This window comes from Bos taurus, chromosome 19 (genome assembly GCF_002263795.3).
Source record: "Bos taurus isolate L1 Dominette 01449 registration number 42190680 breed Hereford chromosome 19, ARS-UCD2.0, whole genome shotgun sequence".
Classification (NCBI taxonomy): Eukaryota; Metazoa; Chordata; class Mammalia; order Artiodactyla; family Bovidae; genus Bos; species Bos taurus.
Window position 1 is genome coordinate 7,931,539 of NC_037346.1, and position 23,377 is coordinate 7,954,915.

Here is a 23,377-nt window from a genome sequence, read left to right on the forward strand (position 1 = left end):
AACGCGCAAGAAGCGTCCCAGAGCATCCAGCGCGGCCTGTCTCCCGAGCCCCACCGAGACGACAGCTCATCTCGCGAGAGCACGGGCAGCGCCCGGCGGCGGCGACGGCGGGCGGTGGCGAGCGGCGGGCGGCGGCGAAGCGCTCTAGACCGCGCCCCCTCTGGCGCGGCCGGGAGCGGCGCGCACGCGCAGGGGTGGCTGGCCGGCGTGGGGGCACGAGGGCGGGGGGCGGGGCCTGCGTCGCGCCGCGGGCACGTCGCCGCGCGTCCTCGGTATTTAATGTGTCTGTGTTCCCCTGGCCCGGCCGAGCACGTGGGGGAGCGGTCAGAGCGCTGCGCTGAGGGGCCGCGCGGTAGAGGCGGGGACCGGGGGGCCGGGGGGCGGCGGCGGCGGCGCGAGGACTCTGCACCCTGACGGTGGCCGAGCAGCGGTGAGTGGGGGCCGCCGGTGAAACGGGGAGCACCTGCGGGGGCCCCGGGGGCGGCGCCGTCGGGGCGGCGCTGAGGCGGCCGGGCCGTCGCCGCCTGTCAGGCAGGCCCTCTCCCTCCCACCGCCCGCGCGCCCCGCCGGGCCCCGCCTGACGCGCCTCTGGTGACCGGCCACGGCCGCCCTCGGCAGCCTCGCGGGCTCCCCGCGCGCGTCCTCGTCCCCGGGGGGCGGGAATCGCGGGCTCGGCGCTCCGTACGCCTCTCCGCGGCTTAACTTTCCGCGAGCTGCGGCTCACACCCTCCGGGGCACGGACGCCAGTGCGTCCCACCCAAGGTCGCCCGGCCTCGCGCGCGTTTCGCTTTCAAAGGTCGCGTGCGCCCGGCCTGCGCCGGGAGAGGCGGCGGCGGCGGGCAGGGCCAGGTGCTCACAAGGGCGCGGGAGTGTCCGAAGGCCCGCGGGCGCCCTTCCCCCGCCTCCTCCGGGGTTGGAGCTGAGCTGGTCACTTCAGAGAGCTCCCCCAACTTCTGGGCTCTCCCGTCGTGCCCCGGGTTTCGCCGCACCGAGGCCCGGCGGTGGCACACCCGAGCGGGCAGCCCAGCCCCTGGGAGCGGCACGCGGCGAACTCAGGGCACGGGGTCTCGGTCTGCGGGACCGCGAGGCTGAGCTCGGAGATCCGCTGTGCTTGGAACCCTGTTGCGGGAGGAGGGAGGTTTAGGGTCCTGGTATCGAAGGCTTGGTGTCTCTCGAGGACAAGCTCTCCCAGCCCCTTTACAGGGTGTCCGGGGAGACGGAGGCGTGCCGCCCCGGGCGCCCGCTGACCTCGCGCCCCGGGGCGGCCCGGGGGGAGCACGCTGGTTTCGGGGTCACAGGTCCCAGTGTGCGTGGGCAGGCTTTGGTCTGGATGCCTCGGGGGCGAGCTTTCACCAGCTCTCCTGCTTTGTGCCACCTTGGGTACGGTCGCTCCTATTTCCCACCCCCGGAGGAGGCCCAGAGAAGGACCGGAGCTGTTGGTGGCAGGTGGTGCCCAGTCGACTGGCTGGGAAAACCGCGCGTTTCGCGGTCCCCCTTTCCCGCGGAGATGACGAGGTTGGCGGACGCCTTCTTGCCCTCTCGTCCTCCGCTAACAGCAGCCGGGTTTATGTACACAACTCCAGGTGTCAGAGGAGGCCTCTCAAGCCGTGTCGGGTGTATGGGCAGAGCCCTGAGGTTGAACTAGCTGTCTTTCCCCTGTACAGGCTGTCTGGTGTTTAAATGTATCTCCTGTAGGTTAATCTGGGTTGCTGGACACTAGGTACAGTCATATCTTGTTGGTTGGTTTGTTTTCCAATACCCCCATCTCCTTTGTCGAAATTCTTGATCAAGAAACCCCATTCACAAAAAGCTGTCAATTCTGGGAATTAGTAACCTTACCTTGCTGCCACATTCTTGGAACTAAGTCCTTCCAAATAATTTTCTTTTAAATTCTAGTTAGAAGTTTGAGCTCTTAGCACTGCCCATCCCCTTTGCTCTTAAAGGTACAGAGCATCTTTGAAGCGAAGAGAGGGGAGCATGACGTGCCCGTCTGTCAAATTCCTCTGTTCTTGAAGTTCAAGGGATTCACCTGCTGATGATTTAAGACATTCTTAGCACTGGAGACAAGTGAGGTAGCTTTTTTTAACTTGTGTTGAACCTTTCCTCTAACTTCTGAGCTTGTATTATGGGTTCTGGGTAGTAATTCCTGGGTGTGCATTTAGATGAAGAATGGCCTTGGGCTATAGTAGGATCTCTGGATCCTACAGGTATGCAAATCATTGAAGCCTTGGTGCCTATCTGAATTCAGTAGGCTCTATTGTCACACATATTGTCAGGTGATGGCCCCTGAAGTCGCAGAAAACTGATCCCCTCCCAGCCTGTGGTGACACTGGTCTGCTGTCTAGCTCTTAGATTATCTGCTCTTCCGCCCAGCAGTCTCTAGGAAGTACTTGGCCACTGCAGGGTGTCGGTGAGGATGTCAGTTGAAGTGGCTGCTCAGGTGCCAAGGAGATATGTCTCCAGAATAAGGTTGCTCAGCGTCAATATTTTAAAGTAGTTTATTCTACCTAGTAATGCAGATTATTCTTGGGCGTTGAACCCAGGCCAGGTCAAAATCACCGTTTGTGGGTGTAGGCTGGTTTTAAGTTTTTCAGTCTTCTTTCGTCCTCAAGACAAATTGAGATAATATTTGTGGGGCGCAGCGCTGTGCCTGGCACATGTTGGGTACTCACACATTATTTTTTTTTTCCCTCCTTCTCAAGAGTCTCTGAGACTGACTTTGTTTCTCTTGAATCTGTTAAGTGACTTGAATATTAATAAAAGGACTCTATTCCCCAACCTCTCACCTGGAAACTTGGTTGGAAGGAGGAAAAATTGGCTTCCTACACATTGCCAGCCAGCCTCCTGGCTCAAGCCACGTGCCTGGTGAGCTGGTGCTTTCCAGCCCATTCTCCCCCAGTGCTTCCTTCCTAATCTTGTGAGTCTTGAATGAGACGTCTTCTCTGCAGTGTGGACTGTTGTGCTCTGGTGGGGAAGTTTGGATGTGAGTAAATGCCTTCACCCTGCTATCTAGGGAGTTTATCTCCTCTGGGGAGGAGGTTGGTCCTTATGGGCCTCTTAGTCCGTTGAAATCGTCTCATACTATTTGAGTTGCTAATCTGTGTGGGATATATTTTAATCCCAGACCTTCATTCCTAGGGCATGTGTTTTCATCTACATCCCTTTCTGATGTAATGCCTCACACAGATTTCACCTTTGATTATTAACATCAACTACCGATTGTGTGTGGCATTCTCACTGAGCAAACCTGCTGTCCCTCATACCTAATTTTAAACTTGGGCAATGCAGAACAAGGACAGTGCTTTGGGTAGGACAGAGTGGCTGGAGAAGTCACTTGTGGAGACAGAAGCTAAAATTTAGGGGACGGCTTTTCCTTGATAGTTACTCTGCGAGGTGAGTTACAAGCAGGCACCTCCCTGTTCCTTTAATCCTCACACTTCTGAGTACAGTTGAGGAGGGTGAAGCTGGAGGTCATTCGGGATTGTTTCAGTGGCAAATAAAAATACAAATTGAAGGATAGAGAAACTGACTAAATTTGTGTTTGGACTTACACTCGGTCCTCTGGAGGGCTTTTGTGAGAAGAACAAGGAGTCGTCAAGTCTATGGGGTTTTCACCTTTTCTGTCTGCTGCTTCCTAAGCAGATTGTTGCAGTAAAAGGAATGTGTGTTGCCGTTCAGCATTCTGAGGACTGGCTTTCAGTCTTATGGACCTTTCTAGGTGTCCTCTTCCTGTCCTGTATGGTTCTGCTAAGTGGTCTTTGTTCTGTTCAGTTCTTGCCATCTGAATGTTTCCACAGCTCAGTTTGGTAAGTTTGTAGAAGTTGATACTAAACTTGCTGTCGCCATCTGGCAGTGCTGGTCCTCACTGAGGCCCATGCACTTGGGAACAGAGCAGGGCCCCAGGAAAGTTCTGGAAGTAAAGCTGAGCAGTGCTGAGGTCTTGTTTCATCCCTGAGGGGTTAGCTAACAGGAGTCTTGATTAGGGGTGGCAGGGTGAGGTGGAGGTTGAGGTCTCTACAGCTTTCAAGACTGAAACCTGGCTGGAGTTCCGGGCAGGTCTCAGTTTCTGCAGCTGGGGAAATAAAGTTAGTCAGTATGAAATGCATTCAGATTGTGCTTCTGGGAGCCCTGGAGTTAGTCTGCCCCTTACAACTGCTGGTAGGTGGAGTTGCCTGCAGGGTGGGGTATGTTTGGGCCAGGGATGCCAGGATAGTACTGCTGCTGCTGCTGCTAAGTCACATCGGTCGTGGCCAACTCTGTGCGACCCCATAGACGGCAACCCACCAGGCTCCCCCGTCCCTGGGATTCTCCAGACAAGAACACTGGAGTGAGTTGCCATTTCCTTCTCCAATGCATGAAAGTGAAAAGTGAAAGTGAAGTCACTTAGTCCTGTCCAACTCTTAGCGACCCCATGGACTGCAGCCTACCAGGCTCCTCCATCCATGGGATTTTCCAGGCAAGAGTACTGGAGTGGGGTGCCATTGCCTTCTCCGAGGATAGTACTAGCCAGACCTAAAAAAAAAAAAAGTCAATCCACTGTTTTAAGTGCATTTGAAGTTCACTTAGCTCTCAGGTGCTACTGTATTAAGTGTTTTTATTTCTTACTATATCTTTATTTTCCTGAATCCATCCTTAGGGCTGGGGGTGTAGAGCTGCCTGTCCTATAGATAGCTACTAGTTATGGGTGGCTAGTTAAATTTAAGCTTTTTAAAGCATTAAGGAGAATTTAATTATTAGCTCCTTGGTGACATTAGTCACATTTCACATGCTCACATAGCTTCATGTGGCCCAAGGCTGCAGTACTGGACAGTGCAGATCAGGAACGTTTTCATCGTCACAGAAAGCTCTGTTGGACAGCTCTGGTCTTAGTTCTTTGCCCAACTCTAAGAGCTTCATTGTCTCGCCTTGTAAAGCATCACGTGTTTGGCCTTAGTCTTCTATATTCCACAAACCGAACATCTTTGGTGACAAGTGATTTATCAACTCTCTCCATGGCATGTTCAGAAGCAAGTTCTGGTCTGCCAGTTTGGAGGGCAGTGATCAATCATGAAACAGTTTGAGAGAGGCGTGTAGCAAGGGGTCTGGGGATGGGAGAGAGAAGTGAAAGGCCGGACGCTAAGCCTTTGGAAAGCCATCTTGGCTCGAGAGACTGTTCATCATCGTAAAGGTCCTCGCTAGTTCTCCAAGGCCTGTGCTCATTGGCCTTGGTCATCATGTCAGCAGACTTGCTATTTGGTCCTTCAGTGGCCTGGTGACTTTTGCAGGATCCCAGCGTGGGCCTTTCTAAGCCAGGTTGCGCGCACCTTACAGACGAGTGTCATTTTCATTCTGTCCTGGCAGGCCGTTTCAGCGGTAGGAAGCCTGTCTTTACCGAAGGCTTTGGGGAGAGTTGGTTCCCAGTGGGGATCCCCAAGTCTTGGTGTGGGTCTGGCTCTGGGGAGCAGGCTTTATTTCCATATGCCCCTCATCTAGTCCTGGGTGTGCTTGGTTTTAACCCTGCTAGACTGGCCTTTGGCATATACTGTGAACTCTTTTCTTGGAGCCTGACAGAAGATTTATAAGGCATTTATTGAGCATCTGCTGTATACCTGATAACTTAGGAGGGTTTTTGCACATTATTCCCTTTTTATTCTCTCTCATCCCTATGAGGTTAAGAATTTCTAGTTTTGTGTATATGGAAGCCAAGGCTCTGCGAAAAGGAAGCTGATTCCAGGACACAGGGCTGGGCTGGGTCAGGCCCTTTGGGGCTCTTTCTTATTAACTGCCCTGTTACCCCTCCATCCTCATCCAGAAAGTGAAACCAGGCTTTTAAAACGTAAATTTATTTATCCCACAAACTGAGTCAGACTGTTAGATCATTCCAGCCTCATTCAGCCTTAGGAGGGAGGTATTTGTATCTCATTTCTTTCAATGTTATTTTACGGGAAACGGGAGTTAAGGATCTTTAACGCCCTTATAGTTCCAGTGTTTTTATCGTCAGAATTATGCAACCGTCCAGTGCCTTCAAGCTGCACAGTAATGGCAGTGACTAAGAGCAGACAGCCTCCTAAGTGAGGTAGCCCTGCCTTAGGGCCTGGAAAACTGCTCTGAAGACTCTATGGCTTAGTTCAGTCACCTGGCTGAAAAGGCTGTCGTGAAGTCACTCAGTCCTTGGCTAATAATAGTGTGGCCTGTCAGACCTTGCACAGGGTCACGGGACAGTCCCCTGGCCCTCAAGCAGGCTGCAGCCCAGAGCAGCCTGGTCCCTGTTGGAGGAGGCCGCCCCACCGCCCCCATCACTTCCCTCCAGCCTTGGCTTGGAGGACAGGTTTCCACCCCCACCCCCCGCCCTGTGGATTTCCACCCCACTCACCTCCCCTTTCCTGTCTCTCCAAAGAGAAAGGAGTGGCTTGCCCGGAGCTGCATGGGCTGGGCCTGAGAATAACCTCCTCGCTTTGTCCTTTGACTTTGGTGCGGCCTGCCCGGCCAAGCATGTGCTGTCATGCTATTTTTAGCAGGTGGTCCCTTTAGGAGGGCCCAGTGCGTGCGGCTTCAGTGTGTGGGGCAGGTCCGAGCTCCAAAGCCGCCGCCTCTCTTAATCAGGGAGGAAGGGGGAGAAAACCCCCTGGAGACCACCGTGGGTGTGGGAGTGGCCACTCATGAGGTCCCCGGGGCTGCCCTATTGGGACCTGTGGCAGGGACCCAGCCCTTTCTCCTGAGCAGGCAGGCATGTGACCGAGGCAGCCCTCTGAGCGGACGCTTGTAGGTCAGGACTGCCATCCTGGGGAAGGACAACCCAGCGGCTGGGTGCTGTTTCCATGGGAAGTCACCCAGCCTGAGGACCGGCCACTAAAGAACCGCAGCCTGGAAACCGGCGTCCTCTGGCTTAAGCCAGAAGAAAACCACGAGGGAAGGGAAACTCATGCCGTTCACGGGGAATTCTTCCTGGGGAGTCACTGAGGCCCAAAGGAGACGAAAAAGGGGGCTGACGGATACGTTTTGTCCCTCATTGCCCTCCTTCCTCACCCTGCTCCTCCCTCGCTCCTTCTTTCCTCTGACTCGGAGCTGCCAGCCCCTCTCCCTGTTTCTGATTAAGGAAGCTTCGAGCCATATAAGGTCCTCTGTTGCCTATGGTTTATGTTGGCTGGAGAGCAAGATTGTTTTCGCAAAGTCTGATTGAAAGAAGTGGCAAGGGCTTCTGTGGGGCTGCGTATATGTGTGTGTCTGTCTGTGCCTGTGTCTCTCTGTCCGTCACTGCCCTCTGTCCCCAGCCCCCCTCTGTGGGGGGGGCCTGGGCCCCCTTATTCTGACAGATACGTTTGAAGGTGTGAAGGGCTGAGGGTAAGAGCTTAGCTCCAGTTCCCCAAGGGTAATGAGGGGTGTGCCCCCGGGTCTTCCTGGCAGATGAGTTTGCTGAGGGAACCTCTTGTCACAGCGTCCCTGCTGTGCTACCAGCCGCAGGGGCGCTCTGTCCTGGAATGGATTCTGCAGTCAGCTTCTGTTTATTAAGAACCTGCAGTCCCGTGGCTCTTGGGGCGCCCTCTCCGGAGGGAGTTGGATGAGCTTTAGCTCAGCGTCTGCCCAGCGGTGCTGGGAACGGCTCCTCGGGCAGCAGCCCGCAGTCCTGCCCTGCCCTCTGCTTCTGGCCGGCTCTTGAGTCAGCCAGGCTTGTGACTGCCGCAGGACTCTGGCCTGACTTCTCCCTGCTGGAACTTCTCCCCCTCCTTTCCCGTCCTCTTAGGTCTTGGCAGAGCTGCTCCTTGCCGTTCACGCTGCTGCCACCTCTGCAGAGATCTTCACTGACCATGCTGTCTAGAGCTAAAGCTCCTCCTCTCCCGGGCGGGCTTCACCTGGCTTTCCTCGGCCCGGGCTCCTCGTTTAAACTACACAACACTTTCTCAGCTCTCCCAGCTGGTACCGTTCAGAATGCCGTTCAGTTCAGTCACCCAGTCATGTCTGACTCTTTGGGACCCCATGGACTGCAGCACGCCAGGCCTCCCTGTCCATCACCAACTCCCTGAATCCACCCAAACCCATATCCATTGAGTCGGTGATGCCATCCAACCATCTCATCCTCTGTCGTCCCCTTCTCCTCCTGCCCTCAATCTGTCCCAGCATCAGGGTCTTTTCCAGTGAGTCAGCTCTTCACATCAGGTGGCCAAAGGATTGCAGTTTCAGCATAGTTCTTCCAGTGAATGTTCAGACTGATTTTCTTTAGGATAGACTGGTTGGATCTCCTTGCAGTCCAAGGGACTCTCAAGAGTCTTCTCCAACACCACAGTTCAAAAGCATCAATTCTTTGGTGCTCAGCTTTCTTCACAGTCCAACTCTCACATCCATACATGACCACTGGAAAAACCATAACCTTGACTAGATGGACCTTTGTTGGCAAAGTAATGTCTCTGCTTTTTAATATGCTGTCTAGGTTGGTCATAACTTTCCTTCCAAGGAGTAAGCGTCTTTTATTTCATGGCTGCAGTCACCATCTGCAGTGATTTTGGAGCCCCCAAAATAAAGTCTTGACACTGTTTCCACTGTTTACCCATCCATTCCCCATGAAGTGATGGGACCAGATGCCATGATCTTAGTTTTCTGAATGTTGAGCTTTAAGCCAACTTTTCCACTCTCCTCTTTCACTTTCATCAAGAGGCTTTTTAGTTCCTCTTCCCTTTCTGCCATAAGGGTGGTGTCATCTACGTATCTGATATTTCTCCCGGCAATCCTGATTCCAGCTTATGCTTCTTCCAGCCCAGCGTTTCTCATGATGTGCTCTGCATGTAAGTTACATAAGCAGGGTGACAATAAGGATGCACAGGAGTGTGGTTAATCCATTGCACGACGGGATGCCCAGGGCTCAGTGCTCTGTTGAGAGGCTGTGGGTTTCTTACACAGGTTCCCACATCTCTACAGTGTTATCTTATTACCTGAAACGTGACTCCCTACCCCTCCCTCCATCTTTGCTTCCTGAGGGCTCCCCCACCTGCAGTGGATCCTGGCTCCCTGTGGGTCTTTAGTCTTTATTAAACTGCTGGCTCTGAGGGGTTCTGCTGCCTGAGGCTAGCTTGCCCTCAGTAAGCATGTTCTCTTTCTGATTGTTGCTGTGTGTCAGGAGGCAGTTGGGGGTTTCTTGAAGCAAGGTTGCTATCAGTTAGTATTTGAAAATAAACAGTATAAGTTTGTACATAGGTGGATTAGCACTGATACATATTAATCATATAGGTAAAAGTTGTATGGTAATAGAACATGTAGTTAATATTTAGGAGCGTATTAATTTATCATAGGGTTGCTTGTAGAAGGATTTGACTTGACTCTGCTAAGGTTTGAAAGAACAGCCCTTTGCCCAGAGTGTTCGCCCACCTGTCCTGACCCCTTCTGGAGGGGGCTGGCCTCCCTCCTGAGTACTTCTGCAGGGCAGCCTCTGGGTCTCCTGGGGGGTCGGGTCCAGACCTCCGCAGATCCAAACCCGCGCACATTCGCGGCCCTGTAGGCTCTGTCCTTGGGCTCTGCGTCCATGGGTAAGGAAGGCTGGATCTGTTTCTAAGCAGTGTACTGCTTTATTTTTTCCTTCCTTCCTTTTAAAAAGTGCTGTCTGTTCTGTTTTTCTACTCTGGAAGATACGGACTTGGCCCACTCCTCTCCATTTTCCCCCTCATTGTCTCAGTAGAGGGGCAGCTCAGCGTTTGGTCATGTTACAGGGTTGTGGTATTTATATTGCCATGGCTGCAGAGTTCTAGCTTCTCCGAGTTTCCTCTCTGGTCTTCTCCCTTCCTCCTCTTCCCCTAGTTGATTTCCTGTGTTTCTTTAGCTTGGTATTCTTTGAATCTCTCTCCAGCCTCTGGCTCTACCTTGGGCCTTGGCCACTGCAGTCCACTGGTGGGAAGCTCCTCTCATGCTCACCGCGTGCTCAGCATCCCCGGGCCCCTGCGTCCTGGAACCTCCTCTTCCCCTTCTCTGGTGTTGCTTCCTTCCTCTCCTTTCTGGTTTTACTCCCTTGTCTTGGTGAGGACGTGTGCGAAGGTGGGCAGCCAACCAGAAGCAAGCTGCTCTGAACACAAGGACAAGCCCCTTTGAAGGCAGGAGTTGGGGCTGTGTGGCTGAAGGTGAAGGGTTGGTGGAAAGACGGCAGAGAAAGCCAGGCCCTCAGATCCTTTCTATCAATACCACGCCCGCAAAAGACGGGCTTTACTCTCGGAGTAGTTGAAATGAGAGCGGATCCAGATTTGGGTACCAGGTAGTGGCGGGAACGAAAGTCTGCGTGCTGAACGGGCACCCCGCCCCGCTTGACTGGCTCAGTGCTGCTGTTCATGCTCCTGTCTTCTCTTACCCCGGGACAGTCCAATTTGGGACATCTGGTGGCCAGATCCTCCCCCCGCAACCAGAACCCTTGATTCACTCTCGGGCTAAACCTGTCACTTGGTCAGTGGCAGTACCAGGCCAACTTAGGAAGAGGTCACTGGGGAATTTTCCCCCAAAGAAACTGAAAGGCTTAAAAAAAAAAAAAAAAGAAAGAAACTGAAAGGCTTGGAAGAAGGCCGTGTTTCTGTCTGGTTCATGTCTGTGCCCCGCTGAACTTTGTACCTTGTTGGCACCAATGAATTTTTTGTTGAGTAGAAATTAGCTTATGTGTTCAGGTCATTTCTGAGTTAGTCCTGTTGCACTGGCTGCCATTTGGGAAGTCGGTGTCGTATTCCCTCTTTGCGTCTTTTGCCTCTCCTCAGCATCTTTTCTGATTCCTTTTGAAGGCATGTGCCGTCCTTAACAGCTTTCGGGTGAGCTTGCTGTCCAAGCACACCTTCATATCTTTGGGGCAGTCTTGTGTTCTCTGGTTGTGGGTGGGAACTCCATGTGCCTGGGAGCACTACCCTGGCACCTGATCTGTCACCGTCCTCAGAGACCTGTCAGAATTCACTGGTAAAGCAAGAAGGTTGCCAGAAGCCAGGGATGAGGGGCAGGATGGATGTGACATCGTCGTTCAGGGATGCAGTGGGAAGGTTTTTGTAGGAGATGCTGATTTTATCACCTGAAGCTGAGTGAGGCTAGATGGTTGTGGGTTTAGTTGGAGGAGTCAGGGGATTTGGGGTGTTTCTTGCATGGGTTTCTGGTTTCTGAAGTTTTGCAAACTGGAAGTTTAATTTTGAATTGAGCTGGAGGAGGAGATCTTGATTTGAACCATGTCCAGATGGGATGTTTTGCTTCTGACTTCTTACCTGGAGCTCTGGTACTGGACCCCAAGTTTCTGCTTCAGCAGGAGAAGCCTTCCCTGAGCAGATCCTCTCACCTAGACATTACTGGGAGAAGGCTCCAGTCTCCTGGAGGGCAGCCAGGAAGTGCCCTGTGACTTATGGGACTGCGGGTCCCACCAGGGTGGGCAGTGTGGCGGGGCTGGCTGCGCTGGCTGCCCTGCTGCTGCGCTGGGCCGTCACAATGGAGGGTGTGGAGGCAGCCCTCTCTGTGAGCTAGTGTGGAATCTCTAGGGTGCTCACACGAGTCACAGCCCAGCCAGGCCCCCTAAGGATGAAGGTAACAACCCTGTGAGCACGGGCTGGGCGAGACCAACCACCTGAGGATGGCCGCGGCAGTCTGATTCCGGGGCCTCAGTCATGCTGCTGAGGGTCCGCGGCCCAGCGCACCATCGTCCCCCACCCTCAGGGGCAGGACCACACTCTGCCCGGCAAGGTAGGCACTGGCCATCGCGCCGTTGACCCGGCTCTTGTGTCTCCTTCGGGCCCTTGAGGACGCCCTCTAGCACCGCGTCTGTGCTCGGGACGCGAGGCTGCCACTTGCTGCACGTGGCTGTTTGGGTTTAAGCTGACATTAGATTTAAGGTTCAGTTCCTCTGTCGCCCCGGTCCCGTTTCCAGTGCTCAGGAGCCCCTTGTGACGAAGTGGCCTCCAGTCCTAGCCTTCGGTTGCCCCTCAGGGATGGCCCAGGCCTTTGCGTCTTGCGACCTGCTCTGCTTTGGCTGAATCTCAGCTGCCACAACTTCTCCCTGCCATCCTCGTCCTCACGGCAGAGGTCATACTCCTTTGTCCTCCCCCACCAGCTTTTTGGCTCTGGCTCCCGACTCTTTCTTCCCCTCTCTGCTGCCCCCTTCACTCCCCATTGTGTCTTGGTTCAGAAGCTCAGTTTCTGTTGTTAGCCCCATTACAACCTAAGGAGATCCTGGCCTTCTTTGAGACAGCCTCCTGGGGTGAGTACTCTTTGCCACGTCTGAAGGTGGGCTCAGCTTGGTGCAGTTCTGTGTGTGAGAGACACCCAGAGTCTTCCATTGGCGTTGTGAGCTTCTGGTGACAGGAAGTTTTTATTTGCATGGTTTAAATGTATGCACATAACCTCAGCCTGGTGAGGAATTGGGTAAATGCGTCCTGTACAGATCCAGAGACACCCTGGTAGTCCTATACAAAGACCTCTGTGTGTGACCTTCCTCCCAGGGTGGAGGGTGGTGAGGGGGGCGGGTCGGTGGGGGTGATGTTGGCCCAGCCAGCAGCCTGCTGTTCTCTGAAGGCGGTGGCAGCAAGTGCTGGGTCATGTAGCTATTTCCTGTCCTTGGAAGGGACCCCTTAAGAGGAGAAGCTCCTTAGCAAGAGTTTGATGTGCTGGACACGCAGAGATGGGGTGTCTTGCGCCCCCTGTTGGTGAACACCCCAGGACTGTAACACATCATGCTGGAATAATGGAAGAAACGTTCCAATTTCCACTTGGAGAGTGTATGACAGTCCATTCAGAACACAGGAGTGGATCCAGGCCCAAGCCCACACTGGACTTGTGAGCCTCCTGGTGTTCCCTCGGCTCTTGTGTTACGACCAGTTCCCCCGCCCACCCTGTCATGAATCACATGCCATTCTTTTTCTAACAATAACCGCAGCCAAATTGACTTAGTTACTGGGACCAACACTTGTTTTCTTGTTTAATAAATCTCCTGGAAATTTGCCTTCTTACTTAGCAGGAGGCTCTAGACTGCAGTGACTGAACTGGTCATCAGGCTTGGGGTGAGACCAGTATTTCTCCAGGGGTAAGCTCTTCTGTGGAGAAGGAAATGGCAACCCACTCCAGTATTCTTGCCTAGAGAATCCTGTGGGCGGAGGAGTCTGGTGGGCTGCTGTCCATAAGGTCGCACAGAGTCAGACACGACTGAAGAGACTTAGCATGCATGCATGCATTGGAGAAGGAAATGACAACCCACTCCGGTATTCTTGCCTGGAGAATCCCAGCGACAGAGGAGCCTGGTGGGCTGCCAGCTATGGGGTCGCATGGGGTCGGACACCACTGAAGTGACTTAGCAGCAGCAGCAGCAAGCTCTTCTGAGAAGCTGCAGGTGCCTCTGGGAGAAGGAAGAACTCTCTTTAAATCCTGGGGCTGCTGCTGCTAAGTCTCTTCACTTGTGTCTGACTCTGCGCGACCCCATAGACGGCAGCCCACCAGGCTCCGCCTTCCCTGGGATTCTCCAGGCAAGAACACTGGAGTGGGTTGCCATTTCCTTCTCCAATGCATGAAAGTGAAAAGTGAAAGTGAAGGCGCTCAGTTGTGTCCGACCTCATGAACCGCAGCCTACTAGGCTCCTCCATCCACAGGATTGTCCAGGCAGGAGTACTGGAGTGGGGTGCCATTGCCTTCTCCGTAGATCCTGGGGAGTCCAGGTGAATGCTGCAGTCTTGTGGGGCTGTGGCACGCACGTGCCAGCCTTGGGCTGTGTGACCACTGGGAAGCCAGCCAGCCTGCATCTATTCCCCAGCAAATGGACCTGCTAAAAATAAACAGGCAGCTATTCAGTTCCACCAGATTCAAAATAGCCAGGCCGTCCTCCCCACCAGTGTTAAGGTCCCTTCTGCATTCTTCTGCGAGAACGGGAGGCAGTGTCCTTGGCCTTCCGGGTAGTAGGCCCTAGGGAAGGAACCTGCCTTCCCAGTGAGTGAGTGTGAAGGCTGCTAGACCTATGGTGCTAAATGCCACTTGTATCTTCAAAGGTTCAGGTTAAAACAACAAGTCACACATGCACAGAACCAGGGCCAAGAGAGCAACTCGTGATTCTGTGCCCAGAGAAGGAAGGTAGCAGTGGGCTGACGGAGGCTGCAGAGTGTGTATGTATCTGTGTGTGTCTGTGTGTGTGTCTGTGGTCTGTGTTCAGGAGAGGTGGGCGCTTCCTACACCACCTGTCCAGGTCTGTCAGACCTTGTGAAGCAGGGAAAATCGGCACCTCACTGATTCACAAGTCTATCCAAGTGACATTAGCTCAGGTAGGACCCTTCCAGACTGAAGAGCCAAGGAAGTGAGGGGCAGTTCTTGACTGGTGGGAAGTGGGGCTCCCTATGAGGTGCTCCCAGGCCGCCGTGCCCTTGGTGAAATCCACTCGCCTCCTGAACGCGTTGCCTTTGGGTGGAGTGGCTGCTGGTCCGGGGGCTTCTGGCCCTGGTCCCAGTGCCCTTGCTGCTCTGCGCCCCACTCCCGTCTGGGGATCTGCTCGCTCTGAACTCAGGAGCCGGGAGCAGTTCCTGCGGGAGACGGGGCAGTGCAGGGCCAGGTGCTGCTGCTCACACGGAAGCTGTGGCTCCTCAGCTTGAGGGCCCGGGTGAGTGGTGGGCGCTGGGGCTCCGCTGGGACATCCCGGGTCCTGTGGGGAGGGTGACGTTGCTTCACAGGAGCAGCGTTTCCCGCCTTCTCTGAGGCCCTTTTGGGTATTGGTCCAGCTTGGCAATGTAGAAAGTGTTTCCTGAGCTGTCGTTAACTGAGTGGCCTATTGGGCTGGGTGAGGCTATAGGTGGTGACTCTTGCTGGGAGCTTGGGCCTCAGTGTGTGCGGACCGAACTGGGCTGGAGGGTGAGGTGGGCAGGTGGCAGGTGTCGTGGCCCCAGTCTACACTAGGAAGGGAGCAGAACGGGGAGGCGGCAGGGGAGGCCTGGCATGGGGCAGGTTGCGGTGTGTGTGTCCTGGGTGCAGGACCGAAGCTCGACAGGGGTCTGTGTCTGACCTCTGCCTCAGGGTAGCACAGATCTGATCCGGGAGTGGGGCGGGGCCTGCGGGAGAGCAGACCCCTGCCATCAAGTTTAGTTCCAAGCGAGTGGGGAGCGGGTTCTCCCAGCTGTTTTGAGAAGCAGTTTGTATCTTGGATAGCAGCTCCCCACTTACACCCTGATTTTTAAGACTGTAAAAGTTGGGCCCCTGGTATGTAACGTGAGGAGATTGCCCACTCTGGGTTGTTAAGACGTAGGATTCTTTTTCTTCCTCTCCATCCCATTCCATTTAATCTCTTACCTGAGAGTAGAGAATGGCTAGAATACGATGGGAATCACAGCTATAAACTCTGGGATTGCCGAATTAGTGAAGAAGTAGAATAGGAATTTGCTGATGAGAAGAAAACCTGGGTTCATACCCCAGCCCCACTTCCTGTTGCGTGTGATCTCTTGGGTGGGACTTGATCTGATATCAGGCCAGGGACGGACTGCCTTATCCTGAGTGCCCCCTTCCCCCCAACCTGTTTTCTTTCTCAAATTTCATTTTTTAAATTTTTTATGTGAAAGACATTAAACACAAAGCAATTCTCCTTAATCTCACCTTTTCTGGGGTGTGCGCAGGTTGTTATGGAACAGTGATTCCCCAACTTGACTGCACTTTGAAATCACCTGGGTTGATTTCAGGTGGAATCAAAACCTGACGCCCAAGTCTCAGCCTGAGATTCTGATTTAATTGATCTGGGTGCCACCTTGGGGTTTTAAAGGTTCCCAAATGATACCAACAGGCAGCCAAGGTGGAGAATCTCTGTTAAAAAAATTTTAAATTCTCTTCCTGAAAGAAAGAAGACTATCTCTATTTACAGATAAGGATAAATAAATAGACAGGTCTGGGAAGATTTGCGAGATCAATGTACAAACCTCCCCCTTTCCACAACCAAGAGGCCTGACGCGGATCTTTCCCAGTTTTTCCTTGAGATTATGTGAACATAATCACAAATGCACACTGGTCTACAGCTTTTGTTTTCTGTATCACGGCAGTTTTCCCATGTCAGTACATGAGATCAGCTTCCTTCTGCAAAACTGGTATATGCATAGGTTCTGCAGTACATTTAGCAGTCATTCCTCTGAGTTTTGCTTCAAATGATACCCCAATGAATGTTCTTTTTTTATAACTTTTTATTTTATATTGGAGTATAGATGATTTACAAGCAGTGTAATAGTTTCAGTTGAACAACTGTGAGGAGTCTCCACCATTCATATACATGTATCCATTCTCTCCCAAACGCCCCTCCCATCCAGGCTGCCATATAACATTGAGCAGAATTCTATGTGCTATACAGTAGGGCCTTGTTGGTTATCCGTTTAAAATGGAGCAGTGTGTATATGTCGATCCCAAACTCCCTAACTATCCCTTCCTCCCACCCTTCCCCCCCAACAACCCTGAGTTCCCAGTGAACATTCTTAATACATAGAGATGTCTGCCTGTGTTTTTCTTTTTTTAAAGGAAAGATTATGGGTGTGGGATTTGGGCATCATAGGATAGGATCATTAAGTTTTAAGAGAAGTACAAACTTCTTTCCTTGCTCTGTACAATGCCTTGTTTGCACACACCCTTGGGTTCTGGATTTAATGTGGAGTAGACCCAGGTTCTTTTCCATGGGGATGGTTTTGATCCCTGACTCCTGTACAATGTCACGAACCTGAGTCCATAATTCATCAGGCACTCTATCTATCAGATCTAGTCCCTTAAATCTATTTCTCACTTCCACTGTATAATCATAAGGGATTTGATTTAGGTCATACCTGAATGGTCTAGTGGTTTTCCCTACTTTCTTCAATTTAAGTCTGAATTTGGCAATAAGGAGCTCATGATCTGAGCCACAGTCAGCTCCCAGTCTTGTTTTTGCTGATTGTATAGAGCTTCTCCATCTTTGGCTGCAAAGAATATAATCAATCTGATTTCAGTGTTGACCATCTGGTGATGTCCACGTGTAGAATCTTCTCTTGTGTTGTTGGAAGAGGGTGTTTGCTATGACCAGTGCGATCTCTTGGCAAAACTCTATTAGCCTTTGCCCTGCTTCATTCCGTATTCCAAGGCCAAATTTGCCTGTTACTCCAGGTATTTCTTGACTTCCTACTTTTGCATTCCAGTCTCCTATAATGAAAAGGACATCTTTTTTGGGTGTTAGTTCCAAAAGATCTTGCAGGTCTTCATAGAACCGTTCAACTTCAGCTTCTTCAGCGTTACTGGTTGGGGCATAGACTTGGATTACTATGATATTGAATGGTTTGCCTTGGAAACAAACAGAGATCATTCTGTCATTTTTGAGATTGCATCCAAGTACTGCATTTCAGACTCTTTTGTTGACCATGATGGCTACTCCATTTCTTCTAAGGAATTCCTGCCTGCCATTATATGGTCATCTGAGTTAAATTCATTTTAGTTCACTGATTCCTAGAATGTCGACGTTCACTCTTGCCATCTCCTGTTTGACCGCTTCCAAATTGCCTTGATTCATGGACCTAACATTCCAGGTTCCTGTGCAATATTGCTCTTTACAGCATCGGACCTTGCTTCTATCACCAGTCACATCCACAACTGGGTATTGTTTTTCTTTGGCTCCATCCTTTCATTCTTTCTGGAGTTATTTCTCCATTGATCTCCAGTAGCATATTGGGCATCTACTGACCTGGGGAGTTCCTCTTTCAGTATCCTATCATTTTGCCTTTTCATACTGTTCATGGGGTTCTCAAGGCAAGAATACTGAAGTGGTTTGCCATTGCCTTCTCCAGTGGACCATATTCTGTCAGATGTTCAAGCTGGTTTTAGAAAAGGCAGAGGAACCAGAGATCAAATTGCCAACATCCGCTGGATCATGGAAAAAGCAAGAGAGTTCCAGAAAAATATCTATTTCTGCTTTATTGACTATGCCAAAGCCTTTGACTGTGTGGATCACAATAAACTGTGGAAAATTCTTTAAGAGATGGGAATACCAGACCACCTGACCTGCCTCTTGAGAAACCTATATGCAGGTCAGGAAGCAACAGTTAGAACTGGACATGGAACAACGGACTGGTTCCAGATAGCAAAAGGAGTACGTCAAGGCTGTATATTGTCACCCTGCTTATTTAACTCATATGCAGAGTACATCATGAGAAATGCTGGGCTGGAAGAAGCACAGGCTGGAATCAAGATTGCCAGGAGAAATATCAGTAACCTCAGATATGCAGATGACACCAACCCTTATGGCAGAAAGGGAAGAGGAACTAAAAAGCCTCTTGATGAAAGTGAAAGAGGAGAGTGAAAAAGTTGGCTTAAAGCCCAACATTCAGAAAACGAAGATCATGGCATCCGGTCCCATCACTTCATGGGAAAGAGATGGGGAAACAGTGGAAACAGTGTCAGACTTTATTTTTCTGGGCTCCAAACACTGCACATGGTGATTGCAGTCATGAAATTAAAAGACGCTTACTCCTTGGAAGGAAACTTATGACCAACATAGATAGCATATTGAAAAGCAGAGACATTAGTTTGCCAACAAAGGTCCATCTAGTCAAGGCTATGGTTTTTCCAGTGGTCATGTATGGATGTGAAAGTTGGACTGTGAAGAAAGCTGAGCGCCGAAGAATTAATGCTTTTGAACTGTGGTGTTGGAGAAGACTCTTGAGAGTCTCTTGGACTGCAAGGAGATCCAACCAGTCCATTCTAAAGGAGATCAGCCCTGGGTGTTTTTTGGAAGAAATGATGCTAAAGCTGAAACTCCAGTACTTTGGCCACCTCATGTGAAGAGTTGACTCGTTGGAAAAGACTCTGATGCTGGGAGGGATTGGGGGCAGGAGGAAGAGGGGACGACAGAGGATGAGATGGTTGGATGACAGCACCGACTCCATGGACATGAGTTTGGGTGAACTCCGGGAGTTGGTGATGGACAGGGAGGCCTGGCGTGCTGCGATTCATGGGGTCGCAAAGAGTCAGACATGACTGAGCGACTGAACCGAACTGAAGTGAGACCCAAGTTCAGCCCCTTGAGGTATTTTAACCTTTAGGATGGTAATAGGTATTCCAAACCAGGTAGTTGAGGATTAAACAATGCACGGGAAAGCATCTAGTGAGGTTGTGTTTGAATCTGAAGCTCCAGGGTAGCATCTTTGAAGCTTTCTGCCTGAATGGATTAGTACAGTCTTCTGAGCCCCGGCCATTGCTTAGCTTTGCTTTTGTATTTTCCAGTCCCATTGCTTCATCTTTGAATATTAGCAAGAAGGTTTCTCTTTACAAACAAGGGAGTTTCTGGAAATGACTGCCCCCAACGCCTTCACTTTGGAGCAGAACACTCCTCCCTGGGCCTTCCCCAGCCGCCATGTGCTGGGGGAACCTTGGTGGTCCTGTTAAATGGCAGCGTGCGATTCAGTGGGCCCGGGGTGGGCAGCAGGTTCTCAGGTGACGCTCAGTGCTTCTGGTCCATAGACTATGCTTCGAGAAGCAAAGTTTCCAGGCCTGTTTTCGCAGTGGTTGAACTTTCTTTTGCCTTGGCTGAACATTAAAACCACCTAGGAAACAAGAGTACGCTCTGGTATTTCCAGAGTGCACTCATGTAAATAAATTCAACTAGTAGTTGTTTAGTCACTAAGTTGTGTCTGTCTCTCTGTAACCCCGTGGACTGTAGCCCGCCCGCTCCTTTGTCCTTGGGACTTCCCACGCAAGAATACTGGAGTGGGCTGCCATTTCCTTCTCTAGGCCATCTTCCTGTCCCAAGGATTGTGAACCCACATCTCCTGCGTTTCAGGTGGATTCTTAACTGCTGAGTCACAGGGGAAGCCAAGTTAAACTAGTGCAAGTTTAACAGTTAAAGAATCGTTAAAGCATCACTTACGTCCACTACCACGCACAGACCACATTAGGGATAATTCACCGTAACAGTGGAGGATTTTTCGTTTTAAGGATTCTTGTCATTTTTGCAGACAAAATAAATTTTGCTGGTAGGGAGGCAGTGCATGCAAGTGTGTGTTCTAGAACACGTCCGTCACATGCCTCTCATGAGAGCTAACCCTGCTTTACCAGCACTTCATGTATGTCTCAGCTGACCTTAGCCAGCCATTCCTTACAGTGTGTCCCCGCCTCACAGGTGGAGAAAGCCATTTCCGTCTCTTGTCTACTGCCTCTTCTGGGCTCTTAGTCCTCTTTGCCTGGATCTGACGGACCAGGTACTCAGCTTCCTTTCATTTGACATGCTCCTGTAATAAGCTAGAAGCACAGTTTGGGAGTGTGTGTTCCTTGCAAACCAAAGCTGGTTCTCTATTTACTGCAGAAAAAAGCGCAGCCTCTGCAGTGGATGCAAGAGCCTCACTGAACCCGCTGAACAGCTTGACTCTCAAACCACTCGATTTCCACAGCCCTGTGTGTTGCTGGTCCCTCGCCTTGGGGCACCCCCCATCCCTTGAAAAATCTCACTTGTCCTTTGTTCTGACTTAATTGTGGCATAACTACTGTTTCCTTGGCTGATGATTTGGGGGATGATTTTGAGGGGACGTGTCCACACGGATTTCCATGGGTATTTAAAAGTGCTGCAATATCACCTGAATAGAAGTGTTCTGGGAGTTGAGAGAATGAAAACACTAAACACAGCTAGTCCCTTGTGGAGGAACCTAGGGAGAATTGGGCATCAAGAAGTGACGCAGGAAAGGACTTGGTTTCGGGAGCCGGCTCAGTGTGTTTCAGGGGAGTGTGCCTGGATGAGCGGGCAGCAGGCCAGGGGCAGTGCGTGCCCCCCCCACCCCACCGCGTGGGTCACTGGCCGGGGTGTGCCCAGAGGGAGGGCTGCGCCTTCCAGGGGCCAGGGGCGCGGCTGGCCTTCCTGGGCAGTGAATCCCATCAGGAGCCCTCGCCGGCTCTCACGGCTCCCCCTTGCTCTCCTCTTCCCGCAGGTGTAATTACTCCACGCCTCCAGGATGACGATCCAGTTCCGTTCACTCTTCCCCCTGGCCCTGCCTGGAGTGCTGGCGCTCCTCGGCTGGTGGTGGTTTTTCTCCCGTAAAAAAGAGCCCCTCGACAGCCACGACAGAGCAGCGGAGGCCGGTGCGGTGGCGCTGCGGGCCGGCCCTGAGGCCCAGGAGGTGCTCCCAGTGGAAGATTCGCGGCCTGGAGCAGCCAGCCCACCGCCTGAGAGGGAGCTGTGCGGTGGTGGCAGGCCCTCGCCGGAGCCGGCGGCCCTGTTGCGGGCACACCCGGCCTGCCGGAGGTCCGAGTCCTCGGGCAGCCTTCCGAACCCCGCGGACACGAGACTCCGCCCGGGAGCGCGCAAGGAGGTGGAGCTCACCCTCGCGGGCGACGAAGCCAAGGCTGTCCCTCTAGAGTGTCCCCTGCCAGCCCCCAAGGGCCTTCCGTTCCCCCACGAGGCAGTCGAGGTGTGTAAGCGAGAGGCCGTGCTGGGACGGCCGGGGGGACGGGGCCGCCAGGGTCAGCCTGCAGCCCCCGCGGAAAAGCCGGCCCCTGAAGAGAAGGCCCGGGAGACAGGGGGCGCCGAAGGCACGGGGGACGCGGTGCTGGGAGAGAATGTGCTGGAGGAAGGGCCGGCGGCCTGGGAGCCAGCCCCCGAGTTAGAGTTACAGAGCAGCCGGGCGGCCGGAGCGGGAGAGAAGGACCCGGGCCGCCTGCTGGAGGAGGCCGTGGTGGAGGCGGCACCCGAGGAGGAGACGCTGGCGCCGCGGGGCCTGGCGGGCCGAGCCTGGGATGGAGCCTTTCCCCAGGAGCAGGGTGGGGAGGAGACTTGGGACAGAAGCGAGAAGATCGAGCAGGCTGCCTTCCAGATCATCTCCAAAGTGATCCTGGAGGCCACCGAGGAGGTGCTGGCCACCACCATGGGCAGGATTGCAGGCCGGGTGTATCAGGCCTCAGCCACCCAGCCCCAAGGGCTGAAGGAGGAGAGCTGTGCCCCCGCCAGCCAGAAAACCCCCCTGGGCCTGGAGGCCTCGGAGCCTACCCTGACTGCGGTAGAGGCGGCCCCGGGTCTGAGGGACACGGCCCTCCCCTCCACAGAGCCTCCGGCAGGGGACCTGCCAGCGCCAAAGACCTACGTGAGCTGCCTGAGCAGCCCTCTGTCCAGCCCCACCAAGGACAGGAAGCCAAAGAACTCTGCACACCACATCTCCCTGGCCCCCTGCCCTCTGCCGGCTGCCCCCCTCCGCGAGTTGCTGGACGAGGCAGGCGGCACCGGGGAAGAGACCACCCATGTCCCCTGCGTGTCTGACGGCGGCCAGGCTGTCCCCTGTGGCGCGGCCTCTGGGCAGTGCTCAGATTCCGCCAGCACCTCGGGGCTTGAAGACTGTTGTCTGGAGACCTCCCCCAGCCCCAGGGGCGAGGCCGCCACCCCACCGCTGCCCGAAAGTACTGTGCCCGTCAGCAATGGGGTGCTGAAGGGGGAGCTGTCAGACTTGGGGACTGAGGACGGATGGACCGTGGACGCGGAAGCAGACCATTCGGGAGGTAGGCGGGCCTGGGGTGTCCCCGAGAGGAGCGGGGTGTCTCCCCTCATTCAGTTGGGAAAGGTGGCTGGCCTGCCTCTGCTGCTTCTGTAGTCACGATGCTCTTCTACACTGTGTCCCAGCTTCTTGCAGAAATCGGGGTACAGGAGAGAGCTGGGGGGGCAACTGAGAAGTGAACGCTGCCCTGAACCCCAAAGCCATGGGAGCTGTAACTTGGTTCTGCAGCCGGGGACCCTCCCCAGCCCTTCTGAAGGAACCAGCTCAAGTTGGGTTCACCCAGTAACTTAAGTGTACACACTAACTTCCTAATAGCTTTTGTAAAGACGGAGAGGCCCCTTTAGCTTTAATCCGCTTGAGTACCAAGAACGGGTGAGCTTTTTCAATGATTTATTTCCTTTTAATAACGTGCTTGTTCCCATGTCTTCACCTGCTTTCCTTCTCCAGAAGCTCTTTCGGGGTAAGTGCCCAGAGAATGGCCACAGCCTCGAATCCTTGCGGGAGGCTCGCGCCTCCTGCCTGTTGCTGTCACCTATTCCTTCGCAGAGAACCTCAGCCATTTCCTTTCTGTGCAGCTGCAGTTCCACCCCCGGGAAAGGGGCACTTTGGTAATGAAGTGTCCAATGGGTTTTTCGAGTGCTGACCCCAGCGTAGACAGTTCAGACCGCTCACTTACAGGTCAGCAGCTCCTGACCCTGGTTTTGCAGCTTCCCTGGGGTATTTGCACTTATCTCACGGAAGAGGCCGCGGGTTCCTCTGCGGGTCTGCAGCCTGCTTGTCCTGGAGGTGCTCCCATCATCTGAGCCCCAGGAAGGCCGGGGCTCCTCTGGGGAGCTTTACTGCTCTCAGCAGCGTCTTGTGGCACCGCGTGTTGTCGCCTGTAAGGCGCTGTTAGTGACGAAGACACTGCTGTTTTGTGTGCCTGCGATGGGAAACAGTGCTGCCGGCCACCCGTGTGGAGAAGTCAGGGGCCA

General features: G+C 53.2%; 1 protein-coding gene across 3 annotated transcripts in view; it reads left to right on the forward strand.

The window, feature by feature from the left end:
• The first annotated feature begins 306 nt into the window (after positions 1–306).
• The window catches only part of AKAP1 (A-kinase anchoring protein 1), a 36,380-nt gene continuing 13,309 nt past the window's right edge, over positions 307–23,377 (forward strand). Inside the window, exons 1-3 of one of the 3 annotated variants that reach the window (XM_010815724.4) lie at positions 307–430; positions 1,944–2,072; positions 20,850–22,407. In XM_010815724.4, coding sequence (XP_010814026.1) covers positions 20,874–22,407 — 1,534 coding nt within the window. In that variant the 5' untranslated portion in view covers positions 307–430; positions 1,944–2,072; positions 20,850–20,873. Of the gene's footprint in view, positions 431–1,943; positions 2,073–11,448; positions 11,656–20,849; positions 22,408–23,377 lie in introns of those variants that run through there. The other 2 variants (XM_005219948.5, XM_024980596.2) reach the window with 2 other exon arrangements.